The sequence below is a fragment of the Electrona antarctica genome (assembly GCF_951216825.1).
Source record: "Electrona antarctica genome assembly, chromosome: 5".
NCBI lineage: Eukaryota > Metazoa > Chordata > Actinopteri > Myctophiformes > Myctophidae > Electrona > Electrona antarctica.
Genome location: NC_136810.1, coordinates 32621415 through 32640729, shown reverse-complemented (window position 1 = coordinate 32640729; position 19315 = coordinate 32621415). Strand labels below are relative to the sequence as shown.

The 19315-nt window shown below is 41.1% G+C and overlaps 1 protein-coding gene across 1 annotated transcript; it reads left to right on the top strand.

Annotated features, from left to right (window-relative positions):
* Positions 1-15899: 15899 nt before the first annotated feature.
* LOC306922964 (muscarinic acetylcholine receptor M2-like) lies at positions 15900-18693 on the top strand (the record flags this gene model as incomplete). Its single annotated transcript, XM_079500886.1, has 4 exons — positions 15900-16070; positions 17094-17828; positions 17985-18050; positions 18382-18693. The coding sequence occupies 4 exons, from the start codon at positions 15900-15902 to the stop codon at positions 18691-18693; spliced, it is 1284 nt and encodes a 427-aa protein (XP_079357012.1).
* Positions 18694-19315: the final 622 nt, after the last annotated feature.

The window sequence follows — 19315 nt, the reverse complement described above, 5'->3', positions numbered from 1 at the left end:
TTCGGCTCAAACAAGCGGTTACATTAATTTCGCTCCAATGCCACTAAAATGTGGAATGCCTACCATCAGCCGTTAAGAAATGTGAATCCCTAGCCTCCTTCAAAACCACTCTTAAAGAGCACTTACGGACGGCTGCAATTTGAAACTGGCCTTGGGCTGTAGTACTGCACCCATTCTGCAATCTGTTAATAAAATGTTCAATCAATCAAAACCCAAGAAAGCACTGTCCTGTGAGACTATTATGAGAGAAGAACAGAAGGGGAAGCGTTAACCTGCTTTGAACTTTGAGCCATTGACAATGAACGGAGAACTAATGTTTGTGTTGTCTGAACAAACCATTGACAATGAACTGAGAATTTATACGCTCCTCACTTCAAATGGGTGTGATTTTTATAATACCCAGAAAACATTCAGCCTATCAAATAGTTATAATAAAACAAGGTATGAAAGGGCAGCAAATAAATGTGACATCAGCCTTTATTTAAACTATTTGATTTTGAATACACTGACCCTTGAAGGCCAAGCACTGCTGAGGGCTAGTTAAGTATGAAGTATCTAAATACAAGTTAAAACCTGTGGTCAATCTGTTCCCTTGACCACATCCAGGAATTCAAATGACTGGTGCATGTCATGACTATTGTGTCATTCCAGCTTGGGCAATGCAAGTTAAACACTTACTTCTATAAGAAATCCTATGTATGTTCAGTTGCATGTCTAAGTAGAGCATATTGATATTTAAATTAATATATATTTGAATTACAATGCTGCTGTGCTAATATTTTTTTCCAATGACTGCTGACTTGATACTACAAGTAGATAAAATATTGAAGATGGCAAAAACATAAATATGTGTTCACTGTGAGCTGAGGTTTTGTCTATGGTCTTTTAAAAGACATTTATTGTCTTGGTAATGATTTACTGGTCTGACCTAAAGTGATGATCATAAGTGCAATGGGAATGGGGGAGGGGTAGAGGTGTGGTCATAATTCACCTCCTTACTTTACATGGTATTTCCATTGCAGATGTCCTCTGCATCATGCAAACCAGGGACATATTTTTTCCAATCCTCTCTCACTGAGTGCACATAGAAACAGAAATATTTTCCTATACAGGTACAAGTTAGGGGTAGTGTAATTTCAAGATAATGCATGCACAATTCAAACGAATTCTAATAGCTGTACGGTGCATTGTCTAGAATTTGACAATGAATTGTCAGCACTCACGGAAATGTCCTCCAGGTGGGCATAGGTAGTGATTTTTTTGCTGCCTGTGCCCATTAAATAAAGTACAAAAAGCACATTCCTGTAAGTGCTGGCAATTTGTTTGACATATTAGTTGTAGGCCACATCACAGCAGGTAGCATTTTCTCCATTAGCGAGAAGTCGCTGATGCACTGGACCATTTCTCCATCAAGAAGGACGTGTTTTTAATAGTAATATAATTAATGTAGATCCATTAGGACCCATGTTTGTATTTACAGGTGTTGGCAGTGTTGCTATAGCACAACCCTGCTATAGAACCTCCAGGCAAAGAAGTAAAGAAGTGCTTTGCCACACTGAAGTGATGCAGCTGTGTGAGAGATGAATGGAGATATTTTTTAACAGCTTGTTAGCACTCTGATGCTTATTAAGGTCCACAGAGATCTGGTCCAGAGAGAGAGATAAAACACACACACACACACACACACACACACACACACACACACACACACACACACACACACACACACACACACACACACACACACACACACACACACACACACACACACACACACACACACACACACACACACACACACACACACACACACACACACACACACACACACACACACACACACACACACACACACACACACACACACACACACACACACACACTCTCTCTCTCTCTCTCTCTCTTCAGGCCACAACCCCCAAAATTGATCTGAACTGGGGACCCCACAAAATAATTATATTTGAACTGGGGACAGAATTGTAGTTGAGGCATTACATTTTGATTGCCTCGGTTCCACAGATAAATATCATGGAAAAATAGCAGATTGTATAACTTCATCATCATACGTCATTATACATCATCTCATTTTGGCCAATCACAATCTGCGTCCTCACTTTTGTCTTCAATGTTTGTGTTTACACACTTTTGTCTTCAATGTTTGTGTTTACACACTTTTGTCTTCAATGTTTGTGTTTACACAGACCCTCAAAGCTGGACTTATAGGATGAAAAAGAACATTTAGAAAACCATACATTTACACAACACAGATGATAGTGCTGTCAAACAGGTCCATGCCCCATGGCGCTCTATATGAAAAAGTTCAATCTGCAACACAATTTCATGCTTCATCTCTCTCTCTCAGCTAAGGGGTCCTTGGCTTGGCCTTTAAAATGTTGAAGACCCCTGCCGTATGGGTATAGTTAAACATGTTTCACTTAGATTTAATCCTTAATATATTATATCTTCATCTTCATATAATAACTTTCTTTTTCTGCTCAGAAGTTGTCAATGTGGATTGAAGGCCTTCATACAATTAACATGACAAAACAGATAATTATAGATCAATCAGGGACCTCCACCAGCAACAGACTTAAATCCAAAATGTTGACAAATTCATGGTAGTGTAAGTAGGCCTAACTTACACTACCATTACTTGAGTAATTGTTTACTTTCTACACCACTACATACCACCACTGCACTGATGATTGTTAGCCAAAAACAGAAGCAAATTGCAATATGCCTACTAAGTTTTTGAGACATAAGATAAACCAATGATATGAACAATGATATCTTCATTCCCCTTATACAAGCATATTTCTATTATATAAATGGAATGAAAACCAATTAAAATAAAATAGATCTACAATATTTTACAGGCTTACTGTACATTGAATTCATTTTCATATGGATGCCAAGATATTGTGCAGACTGCAGATGTCTCATTTAATGGTAAAATACTGCCTCCTAGTGATTACATAATGTTTTACTTATTTCTTGATAGGCCTATGTGAGGTTGCATTTTAGAAGGCTGATTATGTTTGATGATTCCCTGTCTTAAATTTTCAATCAGAACGTTTGTCTGGACATGATTTTGCAATGATCTATTTCTGCCGTTTGGTTTCTGTCATCAATGTGACTGGCAGTCAGTCAGTGAGTGAGTGGTTGGTATTTGCCACAAGTGAAGGAGGTCAAAGCCTTCCTGGACTAAAATTCCCATAATGCTTTGGTGCACTGCTCCTCCTTGTGGATAGGGGGAGGGCTGTCCTGACGTCACTGTCAGTAGAGGGCGCCAGTCCACAGGTTCGAGTACTTTTTATTTGCATTGAAATCCCCATAGGGGGATTTTAGGTCTCTTCATATAAGAACTGTGTTTGAAAAATAAACCGATCATCCCGGCCTTTTCACTCATATGGATATGAAGCATCGATTGAAGGTGGAAATGTACAAATATACCAAAAAAACCCCACAATAAACGCTAGAAACGAGTCAAACAACCCAGAGACTACATTTCCGGGTAGGCAGGTTGGCTGCAGCTGCCCGTCGCACAACAGAAACTGACATGTTAAGTTTATTTTGTATTATTGATATTTAATGTTTCGTGGTTACGAGTCACTGTCAACTGAGCTTACGTCAACGAGGAATCTCAGGAACGCAATGTGTTGACAGCTGGGCGTGACTAGCAGCGACATTGCTTTCATACCCTTGTAGTTTCAAGGCTTTTGTGGCCACATTAATTCCATTTTCTCCAGAAACTGGCTGTATCAAATATTAATGAGCATCATTAACGACGCACAGCCACCCCCCTGACAGAAAGGCCGGGATGATCGGTTTACCTTTCAAACACAGTTCTTATATGAAGCGACCCAAAATCCCCCTATTATAATGCAAATAAAAAAATACATGAACCTGTGGACTGGCGCCCTCTACTGAAAGTGACATCAGACTTCGGTGCTCTAAACCCAAAATCTCGGCCACTCGCTCACTCACACTCGCTCACTCCAGCATGGAGGTCGCATAACGTCAGTGCCGAATGTAAATCGCAGTTTGTTTATTAGCAGCGTTCAATCTAGCGGTATGTTACGGCCCTTTATGATTGGCTCGAACACCAAGGACCATGACATAATAAGGACACAAAGTCAGTTTAAAAGTTTACCAAAAATATACCAAATTTATTTAAAATCGGGCAATAAATAGACACTGAACCCCAAACAAGCCAGGAATGCAACACACAAGGAAACACTGAATAGCTGAATCACTAAAGGGTTAACTTAAATGCCGAAACAATAATAAATGATAAACTCAAAACCTAACTAGGCATCCTACCGAACAAAGATATGGGCTGGTAAACTAATGAAGTGGGGGAGCCTGGGGAGCTATGCCCTATGTGCATGTCGGAGTCCCCAGACTCCCCATAAACTACCAAAACAAAGTAAAGAACTAAACTAACTAGAAACCAAACGGCAAACGAATACTTATAACCAGCCCAGTAACTGAAAGTAAAGAAAAACAAGTGCAAGGGAACACAACTTTTCAGGTTGGGTGTTTGGGAGACAATGAGCTGCTCTCCACAGCTCCTCTTTATAGCCTGCTACTAATCACTCAATCAGGGCACAGCTGACACAGGGTGTGGCAGTCATCAGGTGATTGACAGGTGTCTGTTTAGACCAGCAGAGGTCAGCAATATCACAGGCACTACAACAGAAAGACAGAGTAACATTAATGAACAGAATAGACATATAGCGTATGAGTAGAGAGAGTATACTCAGTATAGTGTGCCAGCACAGAACACCATGCGTTGATGCCATGTGTGCATATGTGCAAGCACCTAACACGGTATTCAGGCCACGTATTTAAAGACCTCCATGTAAGTTGTGTGAAGTCCACAAGATGGTAACATATTTCGGCAGCTCACCAATTTCACCATAATTTGCCATGCTGGAGTGACCGAGTGTGAGTGAGCGAGATGCCGAGACTTTGGTATATTGGAATTTGGCTTGAGACAACATGTAGTCCAGGAAGTAAGTGAGCCCAGTGTCCATGACATCATAGAGACACTTTGAAAACCTAAAATATCTAAAAACACATATTACCCGCATAAAAACCCCAGGAAAGTGTTTCTTGTCTCCCAAACATCATTAAAATAAGATCTGATTGCAAAAGGGGTGAAGTGTCCCTTTAATTAAGGTAACCCCTTAATACATTAGAGCTTATCCACTAGATGGCAGCAGTGTCACGACTCTTTGGCTTTGGCAAAACTGCTGGGATCTTAAACAGGAGGACAAAAAGTGTTTTCTTGATACTTAGATTGTCATGGGTATAAATCATCCAGATTTTATCCATCGATGGCAGAAGATGGTAACCAATGCTGTAAGCTAAATATAACACGTCTTTAATTTTTCTCATAGATTTCACTCTGCACTGTTTTCTCTTTCATTCTCTCACTCTATATGTTTCTCCCCTAACTCAGTGAGAAGGTGATAAGGTTGATCCCACTCCTCCCACTCTGGCCAAGCATTTAAGAACAGTCAACGAGGGAGGTGCTGAGCTGACTATATGAAGTATTAAAACGCCCTCTCTGAGGACACAGTCTGACTCACATTATTGTATTTTTGCCCTCATGTTGTTGTCCTCCTCTGCACACACACACACACACACACACACACACACACACACACACACACACACACACACACACACACACACACACACACACACACACACACACACACACACACACACACACACACACACACACACACACACACACACAGTGCAAAATGGGGTATGTGTGACAAAAAGGAGTACATATAGTGGTTTTATGTTTGGGGATTCCCTGGAATAAAAAGGAACCTCTGTTAGGCAATGTTATGTTATATCAAATAATACCAGAAGCAAAAGCAGGCTCAATTCTCTATGACATGTCTTTCAGTTGTGCATTAACCACCACCATATACTTCATTTTATCAGGGCCTGATGGACTCTATACTTGGTCCCCTAAAAATCGAATCTCTTCGCCAAAAATAGCTAATTACAAGGTCACAATTCATCACAATGATGTGGGGATGTTGAGAGCTTGTCGATCTGCTATTTCTGCAGAATGTTGGCATATTATGGCATGACCAGAATAGGGACGCAAAAGTTCATGTGGTTATCACAATTTATTTGACTAGGAAACCAAGAAAAAGAAAATCAATGAGGTTAATCTTTAGGGGATATTTTTAGAACACATTTTGAGTCATATTGATGTACATGTAATACCAACTCGTCTCCACCATCTGTTTTGGTGAACTAGGGACTAAGGCAGGCCCAAATATGGGCACATACAAAATGATCAGTTCTAAAGGAAGGCATAAGTTTGTCGAGCAGCAAAGTCTAAGTTAGCAATTACTCATATAACAGAAAAATAGATAAAAACTAACCCGAGCAAAAGAAAATCTAATTGTTTCTTGTGCTTTGACTGGTGCAGTCCACCCCCCTCACCCCCTTTCTCTCTGACTGTCCTTCCTTTCCCTCAATTGATTTTCTATAATATCCAACACAATTGATATTCAACATGTAAAGTGCAGTATTGTCTTTCACTTTGGCATGGATGACAAGTATCAGCACATTCCATGTTCCAGATTCCATGTACTCGTTTTCCTTTGGCAATCACTGGACAACAGTCAACCAAATCATATTTCCTTTCCAAACTCTTCCAGTGTTTCTCAAAGTAAATGGTAGAAAATGCTCCGCTGCCTGGTTGGTAGTCTACAGTAAATGTTTTTGTACAGTTTATCACAATTGTTAACACACGTTTCTCAAAACAATAACATCTTTTTCAAAACCGCACACACAAAACTGAAAACATCAGACACAAAATGCTAAACCCTTTTGCATGATGACGTTTTGCTATTAAATCTCTTACTGTATTACTGTATTACTCTGGAGAATGAGCCATTTCTCATTTTGTAAAATGACTAAGTGTAGGCCTACCCTTTTCATAGTCAAACATAAAACAGCAGACATAAACAAGCCTTACTACAAGCTTCCTCCATGGCCTGGAGCAGTGGACCTCCAAGCTGAAAAGAACTCCTCAATGGGATTCAGGAAAGGAGAATGTGGTCCTGGAACCACTCACGCACATGAGCAGCCCAGTGAAAGCTCACATTGTCCCAGACAGCAAATTACTCAAAAGACCTGAATGTTTAGAGATTTGAATATTTGTGTGTTGTTGGTTGATGCTTTCAGATTTTACATGAGAAGTGTGTGCATCAACTGAACATTGTGTGTAGTGTTTGGACAACAAGGTGATGTGTAATTGACATCAGAGTGTAAAGCTGGAAAGTCAGAGTCTAATGCAGAAAGTGTGTGAAGTAGTGCAAATTGTGTCGAGCGATTAGGTACAGTACATGAAATGAAGGTTGTGCAAATTGTACCAAATGTTCGATTTGTGTGTGTTAACAACTGTAAAGTATGAGGCTTGCTTGTGTGTGGCCCCTGTACTGTACATTCAAGCATCTGCTCTGGTTCAAACTGGATGACCTAATTTCCTTGGCACCTTGAGGCGTTGCTTCATATAGTGAAGTGTAGAAATAATTGCTGTTCACAGTTATTGTTTTCCTTGTATATAATGTACAGCAATAGATTATATATTTACAGTATGTATGTGAATTAACCACTAAAATAGAATATCATAGATCTACAAGCTCACATCATGTTGCATGGTGTCACATTTTGAATAAAAGTAATTGAAAAAACTAAAAATGTTTGACTATAACAACATGTCCAAAATATCTGGGCAAGTACTATAGTACATGCACACTTGTGTTACAGTAAGTGAGGATGTTGAGCAAGTTAGCAAAACAAATGATAAGAACTAGAAGTGAATGACGGAGAGAGAGAGAGAGAGACAGAGAGAGAGAGTGAAGAGAGAGAGAGAGAGAGAGAGAGAGAGAGAGAGAGAGGAGAGAGAGAGAGAGAGAGAAAAAGAGAGAGAGAGAGAGAGAGAGAGAAGGGGCCAGGATGTGGGGTGATGGCTTTTATTATCACTCATGGTTTTCTGTAATATAGAACATGTGCCCTGAAGCAGTGTAGCCTTTACGGTTGATGAGTGTCCCATTCACCTCTGAAAAATACATTCATTTTATTCCTTGAATGGACATGCTGTGGACACTGTCCATGTTCGGCCAGAGTGTGTGTAACTGAGAAAAGGTATAGTGACTGATACACATAACCATAGAATGGTGCTCTGGCACTGACGCCTTTGCCTCCCCACACATGTAGGTAGATAGAGTGCAACATTCCCTGCACAATGCACATGCACACATACCAAGTCAACTCTTAAGCAATTGCCAGTGGCCAACGGGAAATTGAATGCATTACATGCTAAAGTATAGTTTCATACGGTATTCATAAGTGACATCTCAGTTAGCTTGATGATGTTTCCATTTAATCCAATTTAATTACATTTTTCCTGCTATCTTAGAAAAACATTTTGACGTCAACATGTTTCAGGACCACTGTAAACACACAATAAACCACAATATATATCATGAAGTACAATTTATAATGTATAACTGTGAAACAATTCATAACATGCCCACACACACACTGATACCCCTGTTCCTACGTAGGATGGTGTGGAACCGACGGAACTGCTAACCTGGTTATAATGACACAAATATATCTGTCTGCCTGTTATTGATTCTTGTGAGTGTAGTTCTCACCCTGCAATGCAAGTTAGCAGGTTGTACTAGTAAGTATAATGTTGACCTAGTAATGAACATCTTGGTTCATCACATGGCTGCAGTCCATGTGTTAAGACTCAGTTTGAGTGATACTCTCTATGAAGCCTGTTGGGGATACATTCATTCATTTGAGTTCAATTGCAAAGAATTTCCGTAAAATAAAGCTGTACCAATTGGGGCCTCAGAGAACCAAGAATCCATACTGATACACGTGGAGTCGAGATACAGTATCGGTTTCACGTGGTCAGAACCAATGGGAGAACGGCAGACATGATCATTACAGACATGGATACACTAGTACAATTATCTACTGTGTAATAGTAACCCTCGCTCAAATGTTAAGTAGTTGCACATTGACATTAATCACAATTTTCCTTCATCCAGAGGACACAGATCCTTTCCGTTTAATATATAGACCAACATGGCGGTGATGGCGCACATGTTATCCATGCAATAGGTCAATAAATCACAGACAAATTTTACCAGAGAAAAATAAGAGCAATAAACCATCTCATATTTTCTAGACCATGTTTGGTCAGTTTGATGTATGTTGTTTGTAATTGTTTCAGGAAAGGGGCCATTATTCTCTGTTGTAATTCCATCAAAGTAAGGTCATCCACCAAGTGGGGAAGAGTGCGTCATCATCAGTTTGGTGAAAAGGTCAAAACAACAACAGAGTCGTAAAGGTTAACAGAATAACTATAGGCTATCCTCTTTTGTTCTCTTTTTTTTGTAGTGATTTATCAAGTAACCGTTTGACATATAATACTTTGTCATACAACGAAAATAGTAAATCTACAAGTACAAGCATCTGCTATTTTTGCCTTTTTTTGTAAAGTAAATATAAATATAAAAGCATTTCTTTGACAACTTTAGATTTTTGTTTTATCTTTGACAATCTGCCCAAAATAGGGACACCAGCAGGTTGCAAGTGGTGAATATTGTCTAAATAGATCATCAGATATATAACCACTGTAACCACACCTTCCAGTGTTTTGAGAATATCAAAACTTTTTTGTGAGTATCTACTACAACCAACCAGCAACCAGTGGTCCCACTCCCATCCCCATCACCACTGGATGGGAGTGCTCTCCATGGTGCTGAACGAACCATTGACTGTGGCTCTCTTAATGCAAGGCTATATATAAATCTGGTCTCAAATGTCTAGGGTAGAATAAGATAGGGTAGGCGACACAGGAGGGCCTTGTTCAAATCTACAAATCTAGCCGAAGGAATACAACACTCATTAATCCGTCTAACAACTCTCTCTCTCTCTCTCTCTCTCTCTCTCTCGCTCTCTCTCTCTCTCTATCTCTGTGCTTGCTCAATCACTCACCACGCACGTACAGGCGCACGCACACATGCTCTTGACAGAGGAGGGGCATCGCTCAGACCAGTTACTTTCTGCTACTAATGGAGCAGTAGTAGCCTACAGTACATCGAAAGCCGTCAGAGTAACATGGACGGAGCTGACGATCACATCCTTTACTGCTGTGCGGAACGAATCTGGTAAGTAAGCTCCCTCGTCGCTACTCTACCGGTTTGAACCATGAACTCCGCCTAGAAATATTCCGTAACTTGGCACCTTTGAAAAAAGAAAGAAAGAAAACAAGTAATTATTTGTTTCCTCACATTGAATAGCTATCATTATATAATTATAGGCCAAACGGATAACAAGAAGATGCACTAAGGAAATAAATTGCTATTTTGTCCAAAATGTAAAAAAAAAAAAAATAGAATATCAGAAAATGGTAATGTAAAGTAGGCTATAGGCTATACATCATTTGAACATTCACAGAAAGCCCTACATCATTATCAGACTTAAATGGATATATATGCCCAAAATGATTGGATATACAGGTTTTGTAGCAATGTGTACAGTGTGGCAACTATAGGCCTATATAAATATTAGTCCTTAAATGTGAAATATTCAATCATGTTGGCTATACTTTACATTACTTAAGACCGTTTCCCCTTTATTTTTCTTTATTTGATTTTATTTATTTATTTCCCTAGTGTAGTGGTTAGAGCATATGCCTTTCATGCGGAAGGTTGTGGGTTCGAACCCTGCCTGGAGTCATGGAAAAATATTTACAGGTAGGTACAGTTGGTACACGCTAGGCATGGCAGATCAGGGAATGTATTGGTTGTGTATAATGCTGTCTGTGTTGCATACTGCTATAGTAGCCTATTTGGTTACATTATAGTGTACTGTTGACACATGAATTGCCGAGGGGTGGACTGTTTTGGAATCATGTCTTGCCTTTCACCACAGCCTACAATGACTCTTGAGTGGCAATTCTGAGTCAAATGAGGACAGAATGATACCTAGGCCTACGTCCAACTTGATATGAGGAACACATTTTCTGCTCAGTCATTTGATATTGTCTATGTCACTCACCCTTCATTTCACTAAGGCTGGCATGCGTATTCCACTGTCTCCAACATGTCTGTGTAGAGCAGTGGTTCCCAAACTTTTTAGCCCGTGACGCAAAAATTAAATTTGATGTCTCCCCGGGACCCAAACTAGAAAACAGCAGATCTACAAGCTCAAAACAAGCTTATCGACTATCTTCACTAGTTCTTAAACATTTGTTTTCTAATTTATGGAATGTATCTACAAGCTCAAAACAAGCTTGTAGATCGACTATCTTCACTAGTTCTTAAACATTTGTTTTCTAATTTATTGAATGTCTTAGATTTTTATTTGATTTCTTGAAAAAAATCATTGCATTTTTTGGGAATGTTTTTGAAGATGTTTTGAAATATTATAAATAAAAAACAAAATGTGGGAAACAAAAAAGAAAGGGACAGATACAAATGTGTCCACGACCCACAAATAGGTCCTGTCCCACTGTTTGGGAAACAGTGGTGTAGAGAATATCATCTGTAACCAACCACCCATCAGAGTCAGAGCACAAGCCTGGATTCCCCTGTCTCCATGCTCCCTTGGAATCCCCCTTGATAACAGTGTGTTTGTATTTTAGAGGAAAATTAGATCAGTCAGGCTCCTCCTCCCTGAAATAAGCACATGGTAAATCAAGTTAGGCTCCCCTAATCTTTACTCATTAACTCTCCTACTCATTCCAGGGTGTCCTCTGAGATGGACTCTCTCTGCTTGTGCCACTCCAGTTTCCTCTTCCCTCCACCCAGAGTTCCTTTATTTCATTTTCATTCATTTCATCTCTTCCATCTTGTTCTCGGTGCTTAATGTCTTCTCGTTTCCTTCGCCTTCCTTGATTCACAGCGATAACTCTTTCTTGCTCTGGTCTCACTGTTCCAGCTTGTCATTTTCTCTCCTCCTCATTCCCTTTTCTCCTCCCTCGCAGAGTATGGTATAGTTTGATGGTATAGAGTAGCCCTAGGTTGTTTCTGGCCTCTCTGTAGCAATGTGTGCTGCATGCAGTCAGAGGCTTTCACCACTCCACTCCATTACACTGCCATGCCAGGCCAAAGCTCAGGGCCATGTGAAATTTCCCACTCCAGAGTTCAGGACAGTCTCTACTGAAATCATGACAGGTCAGTGGTAAATATACTTGACTGGTGAAATAGTAGTAGAGGGTAGTGTAGAGCAGAGGTCTGAGTCTATCTACAAATTGTATTTGGTTCAGATCATAGTTGAAATGCATACAGTGTATATCTATATAGTACATTATGTGTAGGCATTTTTATAAAGGTTTCATGGCTGGGCTATTGTTATGGATAAAATCAAATATCACAATAACGTTGATCAAATACCTCAATATTAATATTGTGACAATAGTGTGGGGGTGACTATTGGATGCTTTCACAAATATTTGCATAATTTGCATAATGCATTTTGCCGATAGGCCTAATCTGTCATGCCAATATAATGACTACGTTTGTAAAGGCAAATACCGTAATAGAACAGTCGTGTACTATACTTTACTGAAATGCAGCCAGGAAAAGACAACACCATAACAATACTATCATATCCCAAATCCCAGACAATATCTAGTCTCATATCACAATATTGACATAATATCAATATATTGCACTGCCCTAGTTTTATTCAATCCATAGTGATGACACGGCACTGGGGGTTTGGAGTCGTTGTATACTAACGTTCATAGTGATGACACGGCACTGGGGGTTTGGAGTCGTTGTCTGTCATTCTCTTGGCTAGAATTCCACAGCTAACAGAGCAGGGATAATCCCATCAGAAAATCATCGGAAAATCGATTTATTTGACAATATAATGAAAGAACTCTGATGTATTACACCTTGTGTTCATATCATAAATCTGTCAAAGTGTTAAAGTTGGCAGAGAACAGCCCAAACTGTGGGCATACAGACTTTAAAAAAAAACAGTCGCACAAGATGAGTACACTGTAGAAGCATATTACCGGCACAGCTGTTGCAAAGAGCATCTGTTGGATCTAATTACTGTGCCTGTCAAGGAAATACTGTTTGCCTCTTTGACTGTCTCCAGTAGCTCCGAATAACAATTATGGAGGTCAGTAATGGAGATCTTATTGGTGTAAAGTGAAAAAGAGGGGAGGAGCTTATGAGCAGTTACTCAGTAAAATCCTCAGTGTTAATTTAACTAACCAAATAGAGCCGTTAAAAAAGGATAAATGAACACTGAGGATGTGTGTTTTTTTTACTTTTTTACTGTGTACTGATGTCCTGTTTGCTGCCTGCTCCGCTATAAACCACATCACATGTTCTGAAATGAAGGTATTTGCATCCAGAATAATTCAGCTCGTTCATGTGTTCTGGTGCCACTGCATTATTCCTATTTTAGTGGCTGAGAGGACATAACCTGGGTAGGCAAGTAAGCAACGGGTTGCAGACACAGTACTGTCCAGCTTGCACGCACGCACGCACGCACGCACGCACGCACACATGCACACACACACACACACACACACACACACACACACACACACACACACACACACACACACACACACACACACACACACACATACTTAAGTCTTTATTATGACAGCAAAAGGCCCAGAATGGGTCTTTGATGAAAGAGAGATAGAGTTATTTCTCACTGTAATGAAGTTTAAACTGCTTGTAAGAGCAGGAAGGAAGCTCATCTCAGGTACATATGATGCTATCATGAAGGCTAATGGAGTCACTTACAGGGCTTTAGCAGTACACAGTGGCCATCATGGTCTTTTACATCGATTTTCTGCATGCCGTACGTTTGTACAGGAGCCTGTTTCTGACATCTCTGAGATATTCTTTGAAGATTGTTGTTATGGCATGTCCTGATTTGTTCAGATAAGACATAACAGTGTGAGAAGAGATGACTTTAGGTCCTCAGTGGAGAATCGTTTGATTAATTTTGTGTGTGTAATAATAGACAGGTGACTTATAAGGGCATTATTCAAATCTACAAATCTAGCCAAAGGAATACAACTCTCATTAGTCCTCTTGGCCCCTACATCTCTGTCTCCAGTCTCCATCTCTTTCTCTGTCTCTCCCACTTGCACTCACCACACAAGCATGCACACATTTTAACACATATCGCAGGGTTCAACCAAGTGTTGCCGTCTTAGGTTGATAAAGTTCGGCGGCCAAAGGCAAATATTAATACCCGAAGTATGAGAAAGAATAAAGCAACAAAAGAAAAGTATACTTTGCATAACCATGGAAACAATTATCATTTGTAAGGCAGGGCAGGAACCACAGGCGCCATTCATTCCTTGTCATCAGAGTGTCATCTCTCAGAGTGCAGACATATAATCTTTCTCCACTGTTGCAGTCAGATAAACCATCTTTAGCCCCAGAGAATCTGTGCTGTCTTGACATTAAAACCATGCCTTCCTATTAAGGTCTGGACATCTGCCGCAAACAAAACATGCACACATGCGTGCACGCACAGGCACACTCCACTCTTAAGCGCAGGCGGCTGCCCAAATCAAAATCCAATTTTCAAACCATGCGCTGCCTATTCCATGTCAAGTAGCAGGGAGCATAGTTAGGAAATGATTCCTCCATGCCTGCAGGATCAAGACGTCGACTTGACATTCTGAAATTGGCTTTCATGCTCAGATTAGATATATGCTCCAAGGCCATTTTGTGACTTTCACGGCAGGCAGGGAAATGTAAATGAACTCTCTAGAGGTGAAGGTGGCCTCATTGCATGGTCCTACTCCACCTGTCAGGTCAGGTTTTTATCAGGGTGATGACTTCCAGGTCACCAAAGACCCAGAGGGCTAACCCAGCACATAAACATAAGACAATGCTTATACACTGCTGTATCGCGCTGCAGTGTGAACAAGTTAATTTATTCGATAACAACAAGCTAAATAGCAGGATGTACATAACAGGGGTCACAATATGTAAATCAAACGTACTTCAGAGATGTATTATGTGAGATCGCACCCACAGGTGTAGAGAATCACAATGTTGAACTGTGAAATGACTTGAAACCTCTCATCTCATATTATGGAATATGATACCGATATTATGTGGGACAATGCTGTGCGTATTTTTAAATGCAGCTGCCTGAGCCTTTATTTCACACCTGTCCATCCTTCACACCTGAGCCAAAAGACAGTCTGCGAAAACACTCCCTCAAGCACCGGCATGACTAGTAGGCACTGTGGATGTTACAGAGGGTGCTTTAAAGCGAACGTATCTTGACAGTGAGGATGCACATACGTACACAGTAAAAAAAATCAGTTTGAATTCATCCACTTGTAACTCTGAGAGAGTATACATGAACCTGTGCGGGTCCATTTTGGATACATCTATACAGTACTTTCGCTGTAACTTATTTTAACCAATGTGTATGGTGGACTGGTGGAGTATGTTAATGCAATATAAGTAGTAGGCCTACATCTACAGTGGTTGGAGGTGGTCTCGCTACTCTTCCACTGAGTAATGTAGAATGTCAGGTATACAGGACACCCAACACCAGGTTGTAGTTCTGCCACAATTTCACAAGCGCAACATCTCCCCAGAGCCCAGGCCAAGCGAGAATTCCATCTCAGTCTCTTGCAAGGAGTCAAGGAGACCCAGTTACAGGTTACAGCTTTAACACTCAAGATGTTCCAGTCTATGATTAATGCCCAAGGATCAGTAATGAAATGGTACATTCTCTATCTTTTCCATTACCAGTTGGATTGCCCAGAATTGAGTCTGGCCCGAAGCATTCTTTGAAGAGGATACCCAATACCAGAGAGAATAATGGAGGTCCTCAACACATCCCACCCTGCCAACCGTAGCAGTGGTGTCCTCAGCAGCCTTTTCTCTGAAAGTCCCTACACGACTGTGGAGATTGTCTTCATTATTCTAGTGGCTGGATCATTGAGTCTGGTCACCATCACTGGCAACATCCTAGTCATGGTGTCTATAAAGGTTTGGACTTTCTTTCAAATAATAGATTACTCTACACAGTGAAATCCTGTGCACACGTGCACACACACACACACACACACACACACACACACACACACACACACACACACACACACACACACACACACACACACACACACACACACACACACACACACACACACACACACACACACACACACACAAACACACACACACAGTTATTAAAATCAAGTGACAGACATAATCATAACACCAGAATTGCCAGCCTCGGTCATTTAACACTCCCTGCTCCAAAAACGAACCTCCTTAAACAAACAGTTATGTATCGATCAATATCATTGTGGAACATGTTACCACCTCACATTAATATAACACAAAGTCAATTATCTTTCAAATATGCTTTAAAGGAACACTTGTTACAGCTGACCACATGACCTTAATGTTATTCTTATTATGTTGCATTTAATTTTATAGAATAAATTGTAATTATGTATTTTCATGTATTTAATCTTGTTGAATGTATTTGTATTTGTATTGTATTTGTATGTACTTTTTGTATGTATTTTATATGGACCCCAGGAACATTAGCTGTCGCCCCGGCGTCAGCTAATGGGGATCCATTCAATAAACAATAAACACACACACACACACACACACACACACACACACACACACACACACACACACACACACACACACACACACACACACACACACACACACACACACACACACACACACACACAGACAGACAAACACACAACCTTCATTTAACGCAAATGTAACCAAATGTTCCCTTAAATTTGCACACTCTCCGAGTTACAAATCGATAAATGAACACTGAGGATTTTAATGTGTATTATTCACATGTATCCACATTATAATAATATATGTAAAAGCACAAGGCGCTTGACTAATGCATGCAGCTGAGAATGTCAAAAGTGCTTCTGGCATGTCATTATTGTCCATGTAAAATCACTAAAAAATGCACATTGCATTCTATTAGCATCCGATAACATTCACCCTGTTTTCTTTCTAAAGGTCAACAGGAATTTACAGACCGTCAACAACTACTTCCTGTTCAGCCTGGCCTGTGCAGACCTCATCATCGGCCTGTGTTCCATGAACCTCTACACCGTCTACATTGTAATTGGCCACTGGCCCTTAGGTCCTGTCGTGTGTGACCTGTGGCTGGCCGTCGACTATGTTGTCAGCAACGCCTCGGTGATGAACCTCCTCATCATCAGCTTTGACCGCTACTTCTGCGTCACCAAGCCACTCAGCTACCCCGCGCGCCGCAGCACCAAGATGGCGGGTCTGATGATCGCCGGGGCCTGGATTTTGTCCTTCATCCTGTGGGCGCCCGCCATCTTGTTCTGGCAGTTCATCGTGGGTGGGAGAACAGTGGCGGAAGGGGAGTGCTACATCCAGTTCTTCTCCAATGCGGCCGTGACATTTGGCACCGCCATCGCTGCGTTTTACCTGCCGGTGGCCATTATGATCGGCCTCTACTTTCGCATCTCCAGGGCCAGCCGGAGCCGTGTGAGACGAGACAGCAGGAAGTACTCCGGGACCAGTGTGGGGGAAGGCCCTTCTCCGAGCCAAGACAAGGGCGAGAGCCAGCGCAGTGACGATGTGGTGATGCAGGAAGAGGAGGTGGAGGTCGCCGATGGGGACAAGAACAATGATGAAATGGTGCAGCAGCAAAACGGATGTGGCCCCTGCAAAGAGGAGATAATCGATGGGGAGAACTCCACCAATGACAGCTCCATGACGGTCAGCATCCCCGCTTCGTCATCCAATCAGAAAGAAGAAGAGGAGGTCATGTCGTCTCCCCCCGGTCTATCACAGACGAGGCTTAATGGCAGCAGTAAGCCAAGCCAAACAAAACGTTCCTCTAAGAAAAAGGCCAGAAGTTCTGTCTCCAACAAGAACACACCAAATACCAACACTTCAGCCACCGAGAGACAAAACCTGGTCACAAGAACATTGTTCAAGGTGACAGAAATTCATAATAGTTTTTTCATTTTGCTAAATTGAAATGTATACTGCCAAATACTATACACTGTGTGTGTGTGTGTGTGTGTGTGTGTGTGTGTGTGTGTGTGTGTGTGTGTGTGTGTGTGTGTGTGTGTGTGTGTGTGTGTGTGTGTGTGTGTGTGTGTGTGTGTGTGCGCGTACAAAATATATACCGCTTATTTCCAGCTATGATTTTAAGGCAATAAAGCAATAAATAAAAAAAAACAATATTTGATAGAAAAAGCTTTATTCAAAGTGTAAAAGAACTGAAGGTGCATTACGATGTGTCATATTTGCTTACATTGTCCAGGTGACGAAGAATAGTCCGGTGACAAAAGTCAAAAAGAAGGGCTGCTCCTCCAGGGAGAGAAAGGTGACTCGTACCATCATGGCCATCCTGGTGGCGTTTGTGGCCACGTGGACACCGTACAATGTGATGGTGCTCATCAACACCTTCTGCTCCACGTGCATTCCCCCGTCCCTTTGGACCATCGGCTACTGGCTGTGCTACATCAACAGCACCATCAACCCAGCCTGCTACGCCCTCTGCAACACAACGTTCAAGAACACCTTCAAACAGCTACTCCTGTGCCAGTACAAGAACATACGCTCGACGCGGTGAGGACGAACAGCAGGAGACCATTGTATAATAATAATTACTGGCTGCAGGTAATGTAGGTCTGTGAGGTACAGTTTTGAGCTGCTATTCCGCCCTGTGAAATACAGCCAGGGGAGAAAAAATACTGAATAAGGTAAAGTTGAAATATACTAGGTAGTACAGTAGGTATACTCATGGTCCGCTTATTCCCTTTGTGCAGGTTCATTGATTTACCACAGTCAATTGAGAAGTTTGCGGATAAAATAATGTACAGCATTCACAGGTTTAGGGCCATCGCAATCGACGGGGTAAAATATTGGCTCCGTAGTATTTAAGACAATCACATTTTTGTGGTAATGTATATATATTGTACTATGTTGCACCGCCAATCTGACTGATACGCCCACATATGATATGGAGATCTCTGAATCGGTCAGTCCATGTCCCTTTTATGCCCATATATAGAGATCCCTGATTTCATCAGTATATGCCCATATTGTCAACACACTCCATATTTGGGTGTGGCTGCATTGGGTTATGGTTATGGCTGAGTCATGGTTACATGAGTGTGACATGAGAGGTTTTGCCCGCCGGCTGGGCGCCCCTCCCTTAAACCAATTTTAATATATAGGATACACTGAATATT